This window comes from Eleutherodactylus coqui, chromosome 13, assembly GCF_035609145.1.
Source record: "Eleutherodactylus coqui strain aEleCoq1 chromosome 13, aEleCoq1.hap1, whole genome shotgun sequence".
Taxonomy (NCBI): Eukaryota; Metazoa; Chordata; class Amphibia; order Anura; family Eleutherodactylidae; genus Eleutherodactylus; species Eleutherodactylus coqui.
In genome coordinates, this window is record NC_089849.1 from 31,060,154 (window position 1) to 31,075,422 (window position 15,269).

The 15,269-nt window shown below is 42.6% G+C and overlaps 1 protein-coding gene across 1 annotated transcript in view; it reads left to right on the forward strand.

The window, feature by feature from the left end:
- The first annotated feature begins 1,596 nt into the window (after positions 1 to 1,596).
- Positions 1,597 to 15,269, forward strand: part of NGFR (nerve growth factor receptor) — a 77,208-nt gene continuing 63,535 nt past the window's right edge. Inside the window, exon 1 of the mRNA XM_066587834.1 lies at positions 1,597 to 1,711. Coding sequence (XP_066443931.1) covers positions 1,676 to 1,711 — 36 coding nt within the window. The 5' untranslated portion in view covers positions 1,597 to 1,675. The remainder of the gene's footprint in view (positions 1,712 to 15,269) is intronic.

The window sequence follows — 15,269 nt, forward strand, 5'->3', positions numbered from 1 at the left end:
AATATTTCCACTGGTAAGCAGCCAAATTTGCCATTACAGAATTCCGCATCAAAGTTCGCAGCGCGGAGTGTCAGACTGATTTAAACCATTTTCGTTCTGCATCAAAATCGGATTTTGGTGCAGAATTTACCGTTGAAAATTTCCCACCTTGTGAAAAGTCACTGTTTTTCTATGTGATTTTTTTTCTGACGTGTGCATTTTTCATGCACGTGTACAAAAATGTACGCCGGAACGGAGCATAGTTCCCATGAACAAGGTTTTTAGGGCAAGTCCTATCTTTTCTCGTCCGTACAATTAAGGGGTGAGAGTCGTGATAGTAAAAAACGAAATCACTGAAATCAATAGAAATCAGTGATTTTGTTTCATCCTGTTATCCCGGCCGCATAACGGGGGAAAACATGTTTCTGCGTTTAAGCCCTTAACTTAGCGTTTCCCACGTGCGTTTTGTGTGCTGCAAGATGCACAAAACTCGCCCGGAAGTAGACCCCATTATTTTCAACGGGTCTATCTAAATGTACGACTTTTCTCTTGCAGTGATGCAGCGAGTTCAGGGCGGACCCACATGAGCGCGTTTGCGTGGGCATTTGCACATGTAAAATGTGGTACACGCAGTACTTAGAGAATAGAACTCACTGACTTCAATGGGATAATTCTCATTCTTCGTTTTTGCGTGCACGTGAAAACATACTGCAGCATGTTCCATTGTAGTGCACATTGGCGCACCAAAAGCCCTATAGGAGTCATTGAGGGGTGCGCAAATAGAATAACGGATACCTCCATAATGGTTCAATGTGTAGCTGGGAAAAGAACACATCAGGAAATAAATAGCGCGAAAAGTACTGTAATATGTGCAAAAACGTACGCAAAAAAGATTTGATTACATTACAAATACGGTGTGCGTTTTCGCGCATACGCCCGTGTGAAGCTGCCATTACTCGTACTAATAGTCTAAGTAAAAAAGAATCTCAGCCTGTCCTCTTTTTGTTCAATTCTCGGACCAAAATAGTACATGTCAATATGCCGTATCCCGCACATCGGACCGCACATGGACGGAATGTCCAATTTGAGTTGCGCAACTTTTTATCAGTCCTTGCACACGCCGCCTTACAGGTGCTACTCTACAAGAATTGGACTTTTAAAAAAAATCCTGTGTCCAAATAATTTGGTTCTATTTGCGTCCGATTTTTGGTCCGTATGGAAAAAACGTGCATGTCCCCTAAATAGTCCCCAAAAATCCTACAAATATCCCCCTACTCTCCAAACTCCAGCTGCGCTGACTCTTCCTGTCAAACCCCAAGTGCGAAGAACCAAATGCACAGCGAGAGGATCAGCAGAGGGACAAAGGAAAACGCTGCGTCTTCTCTTTTCTCGTCTCCTCTTAAATAATTAGCAGTTAAGTGTTTTCGGGGACGAGATCCAAACATCATTCCCTAAATCCAATCCTGACAAGCAGTCGTTGCTTGTTGGATGGCTTCCCTGGATGGGAGGGAGGTAGGGAGGCGATGCTGTGTGTCAATGGGATGGACTTGCAGCTAATGGGAGGACAGCGAAGGGGAAGGTTTGCTTTAAACAGAAGGGGATGGCTTGTCAAAGCTTTAGGGGCAGGTGTAGCTGAATCGCTGCATTCTCCATCTGCTTATCACTCCACGACCATCAGCCTTATAGGACCAGGAGAATGGAGGCTCCCCTGCTTGTCATCCTATGCAGCATAGTAAGTGCACCCCTTCTAGGACCGCATCCCCAATGGCCCTCCATCCATTCTGTCTAGCTATGACCATCCTATTTTGCATCGCATGCTCTTAGGGTTTCCATTGGCCAACTCCATTATCCAGACTCAAGGATAACACCAGCATCCTTGGTCCTTTATCCAGAAGTGTCCTCCCAGGCGAAGCTTGTGTCTTGTGATGCTTTTTGCCCTATGGCAGCGCTATTTTAGCTTGTCTGGGGTATTTAGGTTGTGTTTTATATTGCTGGGAACCCTAGTTAGCCCGGATCTGCAGCGTTTAAGGGTTTGGCTTGTCGTGGATAATGCAGTGGTGGATAATTACCTTCCTATTACTGCACACACAAAACCCTACAGACTCAGATTTCAGTAGGAGCTGCACAATGCATGCCCTTCAGTCCTCAAGCCAGTCCCAAACCTTTCACCCCCCTCCTCCCTATGTAAAAACCCATTAATGGAATATATCAATTGGTGAGTTGGTGCATGGAAGCTGTCACTCTCCTCTTATCTCCTCCTCGCAGTCTCCTTTCCTTCCATATTCTGCTTCTTTTCATGCTCTTTATTACATTTACAGCTTATTTTGATGGCATTCAGAGTGGGGAACCTTATAAGGTCCAGGCTAACATCTCACACTGTCTGGACTCATTCGGGTTAGAGTGCAAGCTCTTGGGGCTGGTTTCTTATTTCCTCCTACCTTGTATGATATTTGACTGTTATAGCACAGATTAGAGTGCAAGCTCTGTGGGTTTATTTTTTAATTGCAATGTTCCTTCTTAGCTTAGAGTGCAAGCTCTTTGGTCTAACTCCCTTTCCTGTGTAGGTGTTCCTTTTTTCCAAGCGGGTTTTATTCATTTTTACTCTATGTAGTTCTAATTGTAACAGTTCATGATAGAGTGCAAGCTCTTTGGGTCTAATCCCTGTTCCCTTATATGGTGTCATCTATAACAACTTGATCTAGAGTGCAAACTCTGTAGGTCTAATTAATTTTCCTATACAGGACCATCTGTATTAGATCAAAATAGAGTGCAAGCTCTTGGGGGTTAAGTCCTTTTAACCTATGTAATACCATGTGTAATAGTTCAGTTTAGAGTGCAAGCTCTTTGGATCTGATTCCTATTCCCCCTCAATGTAGGGTGCAAGCTTTGGTGGTCTAATCATCTTCACCTCTATAGAACCATCTATAATAGTTTAGAATGCAAGCTCTTTGGCTCTACTTAATTTTCCTCTATGTAGTTCATGTGTAACAACTCAGTTTAGAGTGCAAGCTCTTTGGGTCTAATCCCTGTTCCCCTATACCGTAGCATCTATAAGAGCTGGGTCTAGAATGCAAGCCCTTTTATCTACATCCTTTTCCCCTGTAGTAGCTCAGTCTAGAGTGCAAGCTCTTTGACTCTGTTTCTGTTTCTTCTATATAGGATTACCTATAACAACTCAGTTTAGAGTGCAAGCTCTTTGGGTCTAATCCCTGTTACCCTATACAGTAGCACCTATAAGAGCTGGGTCTAGAATGCAAGCTCTTTTGATCTACATCATTTCCCCTGTAGTAGCTCAGTCTAGAGTGCAAGCTCTTTGGGTCCAATAAATGTTTCACCCGTGATAGCTTAATCTAGAATGCAGGCTCCTTAGGTCTAATTCCCTTCTACTATAAGTTCCATCTCTAATAGCTCAGTCTAGAGTGCAAGCTCTGTGGTTGAGTACCATAATCCCTTCATGACACATGTATCCTACCCTTTATTGTACGGAATTACCAGTGTAATTATATGCAGCCTTCTCCTGGTTATGAGTAGGGAACACCCATCCCAAATTAAAATTCCTGGGTCTGCTTGTGGCGCCCCATCCATGTACAGACTGTACCCGTGTAGGTGGGAAGTCATTACCAGGGGGATTTTCTCCACATGTAATGTTCCTGCCGGCATTTGGCAGGCTTCTTGTGTTAGAAATTTCAGAGATTTCACGGGAGAAGTTCTGAATGGGGAGATGACTTGGGTTGTAACTTTTTGGAAGGGGGCTGGTGGAGGGCGTATGGAGAGCGGCGAGGGTAGTGGTTTACGAATAAGGGAAGGAAGGAGTATTCACTATAAAACATTGATTCTAGTGGGTGTGTCTGCAAAGACTTGGAATGGGGGGTATCTAGGTGGGATATTTTGATGCTATTGATGTACTCATTTAGTGAGAATCATTAGTAAATCCGGCCATAGATAGTATAATTTTACATACTGTACAGTACAAGTACAATGCCTTTAGTACTGGAACCATACAAAGTCAATGTTGGACCTTTTTAAAGGACCCTCTAAGACTAACAGTGGATTATATGGTGGTGGGGTGGGAGTTGTCCACAGTGATCTATGCCTTTGAGATCAGAAAGTTAAGCCTAGATTACAAAATGGGTCAAGTGTCCCTTGAAAACCTTGTATTAAAAGAGTTGAACAATGATCCTGAGATGGTCCATTGGAAATCTATAACTTCTATAGTCCAATTTTAACTCTTCCATTGCCAACTTGACATTAGTAAAACCAATCAACTGGATCGGGACTATATTATATGAGGCTGTGTTACCTCCAAGGATTTTTGGTCCATTTGGTTATATATGTATATATATATGTTATACAATATGATGAAGGTCATGGTGGTGATTTATTAGAAGTACTATAGAACCGGTCTGGACTTATGATGACTTTAACAGTGTTTCTCCAAGTTTTCCCGTCTTCAAGCTTTCCATTGGCAATGGTATCAAGCTGTTAAAAGTCTTTGACGAGTCTGTCCTTGTCATAATAATGACCAAATAACTAGAGTAGTAAATAAACTTGAGAAGACCATTGTCATAGGGTTTGATGTGGATGAGGGCTTTGTGTACATATGTGACAGATTAGAATTTGATGGTGTGAAAAGTCAAGTACGAGGTCAGCGGGACTCGATACGGATTGTGGTCGCCACCACGTAAAATAGTACACAGCTGTGTGAGTCGTCATAAGTATGCCAAGAATGACCAAAAATGACGTAAATATGTCAGAAATGTAAGAAAAATTACAGTTGCTAGAAAGAGGTAATGAATGTTGACTATTTAAGGAATGTGACACAGATTATCTACTTTGTTTATGGGTCACTTCACTTGAGTGCTGTCAATTATTGAGGAAAAGCACATTTTGGCAAGCGGCACTGAAGAACACATATGGAGTAGAGGACAGTAGAGGACCATGGAATATGTTCTACTGTATATGAATTGATAACAAAAGAACCTTCACGTGTGGCTTGGGCTCAAACTCATTAGATGCGATGGACGAGTTGGGTTGACCTGGTCTTCAGGTCGAATCCAAGGCATGATTTAATAATAAGACATTCTTGACTCTTTGGTTGATGATAGAATGTTACTTTGGAAGATGGCATCCCATGTCATACATCCCTAAATTTCTTACCAAATTGAACAGGAGGATTTGGTGATTGCTTGCCCCCAATCTCCTTTCGATGACCCTTGGATATATTACACACCTGTCCTCCAATGTGGTAGACCCGATGAAGAGGAGAGCTTTCTTCTCATAACCCATTATGATAAGTGTTTCTATGGTATGTACGCCCGTGATTGGAATATTGGGTGGCTCGAGAAGACCTATAGCATATCACCAGCCTTTATGACATATTTGGGCTACAGTTCCGGATACATCTTATATCATGTTGAGTGTAGTTTGGCTCAGTGCTTGGCATTGTCCATTAACGGGGCTGTGGGTTGGATTCTCAAAGGTCAGCATTTGCATAATGGTTACATGTTCTTCTTATATTTAACTAGGCTTCCTCCCACATCAAAAACTTCCCTAGGCTCTCTTGGCACTGCCATAATGGCAGTGTAGGATCTATAACACCGACGGCACACCACTGTGCCCATTATGGGGTCAATCGGGTTTCCGTCGTGGTGTCCGTTGGTTTGTCGGAAAGACTAACACTGTCTGCTGTCTTCCCATCAGAACTGTTGACGTAGCCTCTGACGGTAATGTGAACCCAACCTTACGATGTGTAGATGGTCCGTAAAATGTGAGCACCTCTGGGTGTCCTCTGATGTCTTAGTTGACCACTATATTTGGGTTTTACTGATAGCATTTTCTTTGGTGGAGGTTTGGGTACCATCGTATTTTGCAGTGTCATCTCCGACTTGGTGGGGTCCTACGCCAGTCATCTCTACTCTTTCAATCCAACTGCATTGCTGATTTCCTAGGCTTCCCCTTTCGGAGCTTTCATTTTCTTGGATCAAACATCAAATAACCTGGAACAGCATTCCTAATATCTGCTAATTACTCCACCCTAAACTCCATCACACTTTGTAGACCTGTCAGACACGGCACTGGCAGCAGATAAATGCTGCGGTCCTCATTACAATAGTAATAGCACTATAATAACATGTATGTACAGTACAACTGGCAAACCAGTATGACCAAAAAACACACAATCAACCAAACCTTGTACTATATGTAAACGAATGCTAGTAGAAGCTATATAATGCACATCTGTATATAGATGTAGCAGAGCTGAGCTGGTCTCTTCACTCTTTGGATGTGCACTAATGATGTGCTATGATAGCTCCTTGAATTAAAATAATGCTGTATCACCGTGAGCTTGTGCAAAATGTGAAATCAGCTCTGCAGCTTCTGACAAACTCAACTCTGCTACAGCTGCATGTCTTTCAACATTCCCATGCCCACATGGTATGAGGGTGTCTACATGACAGGTCCGGAGCTGAAGCCTAATGATTCATGCATCATGCCTTCTATCTAACTAATCCACCGCATACTTCAAGAGTCTATGTGTCCAAGACCTTGTGTCTATTTACATGCCTGGTCGTGTGTTTAATTGTGCGATCATGTGAATTGGTGCGTGTCTACACCTTGTTTGTGTGTGTGTGTGTGTAGACTTGTTTTTAAGACTTTTTTTTTATTGATTCAGTAAACTTCAGGGAATGTCTTTAAGGAATTTGTACCTTTATGTGGTTATGTAATACCCTACAGGGTGCTAATGGGTAGCCCCTTCCCACTAGTCCCCTTATATTACCCCTTTAACCCACTACCTCTCACATGACACTTCTATCTCTCCATCTAAACCATCTCACCATTAAAGGGGGTATCCAGTTGTAAACTATTAATGGCTTATCCAAAGTATAGGCCATCAGTAGTAGATCAGCAGGGGTCTGCCGCCTGGGACCCCACATTGATCAGGTGTTCAGCAAGTAAGTGTGTTCATGCACTGAGCTGATTTCTACAGGAAACAGACAGCTCCATTTCCACTGCAGTGGCCCAGCTTGGTATTACAGACCATTCACTTCAATGGGAACTTTGCCTGTAATACCAAACCTGGCCACTGCAGCTGGAACAGAGCTGTTTGCTTCCTGCAGAAATCATGTCATTATACAATCACACTGGTTGGTAAACAGCTGATTGGCAGGGGTCCTGAGCAGAAAAACACTGCTGATCTACTAGTGGTGGTCTATCAATAGTTTACAACTAGGCAACCCCTTTAAAAGCCCAACCAGGTCTGGGCCCACTTCCAATTATAACTACCCAATGGCTCAATGAACCTTCTATTATAATGCATTGCACTTTTTCAGTTCAGTAGAAATTAACCTAGTGGAAGTAAAGTTTTGATGACCCCATATAGGTCATTTTAACACTCTGGGACCCCCATCAGTCATAGCAGAGCCATTGTAAAGAGTGGCTTCCCTTCTGGAGGATTCACTCAAACAGAATGGGTAATTGTTGTCATCAAGAACTACCATGGATGAAGGGAACAGATTCCCAATGACCAAAATCAGACCTGCATTTTTCCATGCAATACAAGAGGCCCTTGCCTAAGGAGGCCTTATGAGAAAGGGTGGTGATCCTGGGGACAAAAAGAGATAATTGATGATATAGTGAAAGCAGTTTTCTCTAGTCAATAATATAATGTATTTCAAATGTAAATGTTTAATACAGAAAATGACCAAACCAGGCAGGGCGTGACTCATTCATTGTCATCTTCATGTGCAACTCCTGGGCCCAATGCAAAATCTGGACCAGGAGCCCCCATCTGCCATCTATAACACTGGTGTCTTTGTCTGGGTCTTTGGGCCCCCTCAGACACCAGAGGCTGGGTGCGACTGTTACTTTTGCATTCCCTATAGCTAAGCCCTTGGAGTTGACTCTGAAAGTCCTTATAGATGGGCCAGTATGATCAGAATGGTCATTGTAGTGGGCTCTTCTCACCTTGTTATAACCAACCCAGGGGCGTAGCTAAAGGCTCATGGGCCCGGGTGCAAAAGTTTATCTTGAGGCCCCCCAACTTCTCTTACCCCCTTAACACAGAGGCGTAACTTGAAGCTCCTGGGTCCCAATGCAAAACCTGTAACAGGGTCTTTAATGCCTTATTCATAGTACTGGGCTCCCTATATGGAGAAGAGAGGCCTTATGGAACCAGTCCACATTTGATTCTGGAGCAGCAAGGGGTCATCACGGTTTTTGCCGAAAGGTTCTCAATCCGCTTTGTCGGTGGTCAGGTGATGCCACTTCCGTGTCTTTTGCGGAAATGCTGTGAATCCTGTGGAAATGCAGAAGGCCCAGATTCGGCATGCGGGCCGCGAGCCCTAAGAGGCTCCATGTGCTGCCATGCATAGTCTGTGCATTGGGCAATACTATATGCATGTGCCCTTTTATGTATGTGGTTCAGACATGGTTAGTCTTGGCTGTAGCCCCCCCCCATGCATTGTCAAGTCTGTGGAAAGCCCAATCCACAAACCCTCATTTGCAGCACTAGTGCCAGAGATCAGCATTTTAGCAAGTTGACTCACTGGTACTTTGTAACTTTTTTAGTGCCATCTACAGAAAAAAGGGTGCAGCTCCCCTATAAATATATGTTTTCCGTACGATATGTGTTTCCATGGCATTAAGTGCGATTCTACGTCAATGTGTGAGGTATAAAAACGTAGATTTCCTGCAGAGGGTGTGAAAGGGACAGGTACATAAGATGCTTCGGGCATTATGTGTTTACTAGGAGCCTGCTGCGAACTGCGGTAAACTTGTGCCTGCAGGTTGTCAGTATCACTTAGTTATGTCAGACGGGGCCAAAAGCACATGTAAAACGCTCTGCAAGAATGCAAACAACCTGAGGGAGGGATAGGGAGATGCTCTGCAGACCAAAGTGACACAGGTTTGCAGGTGGAATTCATTGCATTGGCAAGTACTCTGCCTACAGAAGGCGAAACGTGCAATCACCTGACATTCAATATGATTGATATCACCTTAATGTATACATTTGCTGAGCCACTGACACACTTTATGAGGCCTTATCAGACTGAAGATGTAAATCCATTCTCAGATACCCTGTTAGGGAATTCCTTGTTAATAGAGGGGGTCTAGCAGTCAGGACCACCTCTAAAGCAGGCCATACCCCTTAGATGGTGAACAGTTATTCCTTGGCTCAGTCAAGCATATATGGTAAGGGGAAAAAAGCTACCAGTGCTGGCCTTAGGTTAGATGACACCCTATGCAGAATTTTTTTTTGTGCTACCACCCCCCCCCCCCCCATCATAAGAAAAAAATAATATCTATGGCACTGATAGGCAGTCTGTCTTTATTCTACTTTTGCAGAAAGAAGCAAGACAGCTGTAAATCCACACCAGCACAGCTGAGTGAATAGATATTGTACCAAAACCAAGCTTATAACAAATACAGCACCAGAATCAAGCTCATAATGTCAATGCAGCACAGAATAATCTCAGTACATAGATTCAATACCAGAGCCAAGCTAGTAACATAAATGCAACACCAGAACCAAGCACATAACATAAATACAGCACCAGAACCAAACCCATAACATAAATACAGCACCAGAGCCAACAGATTGCATACATTAGCACCAGAACAAAAGTCATTACATAAATACAACACCAAAACATAACATAATACAGCACCAGAACCAAACATATAATATAAATACAGCAGCAGAACAATGCTCATTACATAAATACAGCACCAGAACCAAACCCATAACATAAATACAGCACCAGAACCAACGCATTGCAGTATATTAATTCATTACATAAATGCAACATCAGATCCAAGAACATAACATAAATACAGCAGCAGAAGCAAGCGTATAATATAAATATAGCACCAGAATCAAACCCTTAGGGCTCAGTCACACAGGCGTTTGTACGCGTCTGACAGCTGCGTTTGCGATACGCATCTATATAGACCCAATGCTTTGCAATGGGAGCAGTCACATGTGCGCATTTTTCATGCGCACAAACGCATGTGGCGAAAATTATATGACACAACGATTCGCAGAACACATGTAACTGCGTTCTGCTCAAATCGGTGTTCCTGTGTATGTGCGCTCAATGGGGCCAGCGGCAGCAGTGCCGGCCCCATTGAGAACATATACTAAAGATCGTGATCCTCTGCCACAGCTGTCACAGAGCACGATGTTCTCCCATTGAATTCAATAGAGCCGGCAATACAGCCAGCTCCATTGAAAGCAATGGGCTGCCGGCAAGCTCTGTAGTAATTTTTGGGGAAGGGCTTAAAATATAAGCTATTCCCTGACAACCATCCTAAAAAAGTGTAAAAAATAAAAAAAAAATCTATATTCACCTCTCTGCAGCTCTCTGAATTCATGAATGGGTGAGTGCTGCCTCTGATTGGCTGAGCGCAGGGACTAATCAGAGGCAGCTCTCAGCTGTCATTCAATAGCTGAGAGCTGCCTCTGATTGGTTACAGCGCTCAGCCAATCAGAGGCAGCCCATTCAGCAGGCTGGGATTTTAAATCCCCGGCTGCTGAATACTACAGAGAGCAGTTAAGGAGAAGAGCCGACTGGACGTGGCTGAGCCCCGGCAGCCGCAGAGGGGTGAGTATAGATTTTTTTTTATTTTTTACACTTTTTTAGGATGGTTTTCAGAGAAGGGCATATATTTTAAGCCCTTCCACGAAAATTACTACAGCGTTTGCCGGCAGCCTATTGCTTTCAATGCAGCCGGCTGTTTTGCCGGCTCCATTGAATTCAAGGTGAGAACATCGCGCTCCTCTGTGACAGCTGTGGCAGAGGATAGCGGTTATCAGTTATGCGCACAAAAAATCATGCGAAAAAACGCTCGTGTGACTGAGCCCTTACCATTATATACAGCTGCAGAATCAACACTTTACATAAATACATCACCAGAACAGAGCTCATTACAAAAAATACATCCCCAGAATCAAGCTCAATGTATAAATACAGCACCAGTAACAAGAACATAACATAAATATAGCACAAGAACCAAACCCATAACATAAATTAGCACCAGAACAAAGTTCATTACATAAAAACAACACCAGAACCAAGCACATAACATAAATACAGCAGCAGAACCAAACGTATAATATAAATATAGCATCAGAACCAACCCCATACCATTATATACAGCTGAAGAACTAAAACATTACATACATACATCCCCAGAATCAAGCTTAATGTATGAATACAGCACCAGAAACAAGAACATAACATAAAAACATCCCCAGAATCAAACTCATAACATACATACAGCACCGGAACCAAGCTCAATACATAAATACAGCACCAGAACCAAACACATAACGTAAATACAGCACCAGAACAATGCTCATTACATAAATACAGCCCAAGATTCAAGCTCATAACATAGACACAGAGCAGAACTGAGCAAAGGTCGACCATGTAAGTTGCTGCCAGACACCTCTCGTGGCAGCTCATCTCGCTTGAGATTAAAAGGATGGGACATGTTAAAACCCAACATGCCCAACCCTTCTTTCCACCCATAGTTTCTGCTGGGCAGCCAGGTAGATAAAATGGTAGGTGATCCACAGCGCTGCTGGATTGGGAAAGTCGGTGGTATATAGGAATACTTTATTGTGGTTATGCATTTCGATTTACACATTTCAGACCAATGACACTGAAACGCGTAACCACAATATGCACCACTGACTCTCCTAATTCGGCAGCACTGAGGAGCTCCTGTCATTTGTATCTATTTGATTGCTGTTTCTCTGGAGGTGCCTCACCAATTCATCCCAGGAGTGGCTGCAGCTGTGATACGCCTCTCGTGCCTCCTGCACAACCAACTAGGTGAGCAGTATTGTTAGGGGCCCTTGATTTTATGTTATATTATTACAGTGTTCGTGTTACGTTCATGCAGGCATGTGTGAACAGCAACCTAAAACAAACGTCATGTAATTAAAGCTAAAGGAAAGGATAAGCATTCAAGACCGAACACAAAAATCACCAAACATTGCATAAATACAGCACCAGAACAAAGCTCATTACGTAAATACAGTACCAGAACCAAGCACACAACATAAATACAGCAGCAAACAGTGCTTAGTTCACACCAGGCATCTGTGTACACCTACAGACAGAATCGTGGCCCATCCAGAATTCAACTGCGGACAGGCCACGGATCGGACGGCTTGCATTGACTTCAATGAAAGCCGTCCATGCGGGAACCGCAGCAAAATGAAGTGCGCTGCAATTTGTTTTCCGGACCAGAAGGTCCGCAAAACAAATCTGCATGTTTTAATTAAGCTGCGGACGCCCATGTCTCCCTATGCACTATGGAGCGCTCTTTTTTAATTTTCCGCTGTGGTTTACATATTCTGTTGGGGATAGATTCAGGAAGGCTAGCTGGTCCTGCCAACATTCATCTAATGTGCATGGCCGCCTTTAGTTGGGGAACAAGGCAACTGCTCTTGCTCTGAAGGACCTGGTACTTCTAAAGATCACCCAGTGATTCTTATGAGAAATATGTAATGCTTCATATTGCCTGTGGGGGTGCTACAGGGAAGTTAAACACTTACTTTGAATTTCCCATTGGCTGAAGGTCCAAGCAGTGGGACACTCTGTGATCAGCTTAGATCCAACAGGGTATAAGCCCCCTAGTAGAAGAAAATTCCAAGTGAGGGACCCCCTCCACAAAATATGGCTGACTAAAGAAATATATAAGCAGCAAATAGTAATAAATCATTAAATAATTTATCTTAGGGCTTATATGCTGGTAAAGACCAGATGGGAACTTTGTGGAAACTTATTAAAGTTTGTAGCTTAAATCTATAAATCAGATCCAGAAGCAAAAGCTTGGGTAAAATCAACCGGTGGATAGGAATGGCGCCCTCTCTAGAATGAAGCGGCCATATTGTTCTATTTTCATCCAGCCTCCATGGCTAAGAGATCTCGCCTCATTACTAAAGCGTGTTTGACTTTTTGAAGTCACATAAATGTGATGTAATTCAGCTTAAAAGGTCTTTATTCCTGTAAGTGTTTACTTTTATAGTCGCACCGTATAAACCGACCTCACGAAAAAAGGCTCTTTATAATAACATCTTCTTTTTAATTAGGTATTCATTCCATGTTATTAGATAGTTTTCAAGTAACCATAAATTAGCCCGATGTCCACGGGGGATATTAAATGGGCTCTGAGCTAAATATTTTGACAGATCTATATTTATAACACATTGAATATGTGGCTCCGTCCTCCTCTCACATTATAACCTCTCCTCATAATTAATTTCACTGCTCCCAACAATCTGCATTAAGAGAAAAGCTGAAACTTCTCCAAAATGTATTTTCTGTTGTAATTGTTTCAATTATTGTATATACAACAAACTCCTATTACTCCATATAACTCCCTATATCTCCGCCTATTACTCCATATAACCTCCCCTAAATCTCCTTATATTACCCCATATAACCCACTATATCTCCTATTACTCCATATAACCTCCCCTATATCTCCTTATATTACTCCATATAACCCCCTATATCTCCTCCTATTACTACATATATCCCCCCTATATCTCCTCCTATTACTCCATATAACCCCCTATATCTCCTCCTATTACTACATATATCCCCCTATATCTCCTCCTATTACTCCATATAACCTCCCCTAAATCTCCTTATATTACTCCATATAACCCCCTATATCTCCTCCTATTATTCCATATAGCCCCCTATATCTCCTTATATTACTCCATATAACCCCCTATATCTCCTCTTATTACTACATATATCCCCCTATATCTCCTCCTATTACTCCATATAACCTCCATCTATATCTCCTCCTATTACTCCATATAACCTCCCCTAAATCTCCTTATATTACTCCATATAACCCACTATATCTCCTATTACTCCATATAACCTCCCCTATATCTCCTTATATTACTCCATATAACCCCCTATATCTCCTCCTATTACTACATATATCCCCCTATATCTCCTCCTATTACTCCATATAACATCCCCTAAATCTCCTTATATTACTCCATATAACCCCCTATATCTCCTCCTATTATTCCATATAGCCCCCTATATTTCCTTATATTACTCCATATAACCCCCTATATCTCCTCTTATTACTACATATATCCCCCTATATCTCCTCCTATTACTCCATATAACCTCCCCTAAATCTCCTTATATTACTCCATATAACCCCCTATATCTCCTCCTATTATTCCATATAGCCCCCTATATCTCCTTATATTACTCCATATAACCCCCTATATCTCCTCTTATTACTACATATATCCCCCTATATCTCCTCCTATTACTCCATATAACCTCCCCTATATCTCCTTATATTACTCCATATAACCCCCTATATCTCCTCCTATTACTGTTCTCTATATAACCTTCCCCTATATCTCCTCCTATTACTCGATATAACCCACTATATCCCCTATTACTCCATTTAACCACCTATATCTCCTTCTCTTACTCTATATAACCTCCCCTATATCTACTCGTATTATTTCATATAACCTCCCCTCATATCTTCTCCTATTACCCTAAATAACCTCCCCTATATCTCTTCCTATTACTCTATATAACCCCCCTATATCTTCTCCTATTACCGTATATACTCGAGTATTAGCCGACCCGAGTATAAGCCAAGTCAATAAGTTTTACCACAAAAATTTGGTAAAACTTATTGACTCGAGTATAAGCCGAGCTATACTCAAGTATATAATAGGTAAAAAAAAAAAGCAATACTCACCTATCAGCCGGCGTCTGTGTCCCCAGCGCGATGCTCTCTCCGGCCTGCGGCCAGTTGCTGCAGTTTTCTTCCCGCTGTCTTCTCCCTGGCTTGCTTTTGAAATCACCGCCATCAGCGCTGTGATTGGATCGAGCGCCGGCCAATCACAGCTGGCTATCGATAAACCAATCACAGCCATTCAGAATGACATCACTGAATGGCTGTGAATGATTTATCGAGCGCTGGCTGTTATTGGCCGGCTCTCGATACAATCACAGCGCTGACGGTGGTGATTTCAAAAGCAAGCCAGGGAGAAGACAGTGGTGAGAAGACTGCAGCAGCTGGCCGCACCGCTGGGGACAGCATCGCGCCGGGGACACAGACGCTGGCTGTTAGGTGAGTATTGAGTTGTTTTTTTTTACCTCACTCGAGTATAATTCGAGGGGGCTTTTTCAGCACATTTTTTTGAGCTGAAAAACTCGGCTTATACTCGAGTATATACGATACTTCATATAGCCCCCCTTATGTCTCCTCCTATTGCT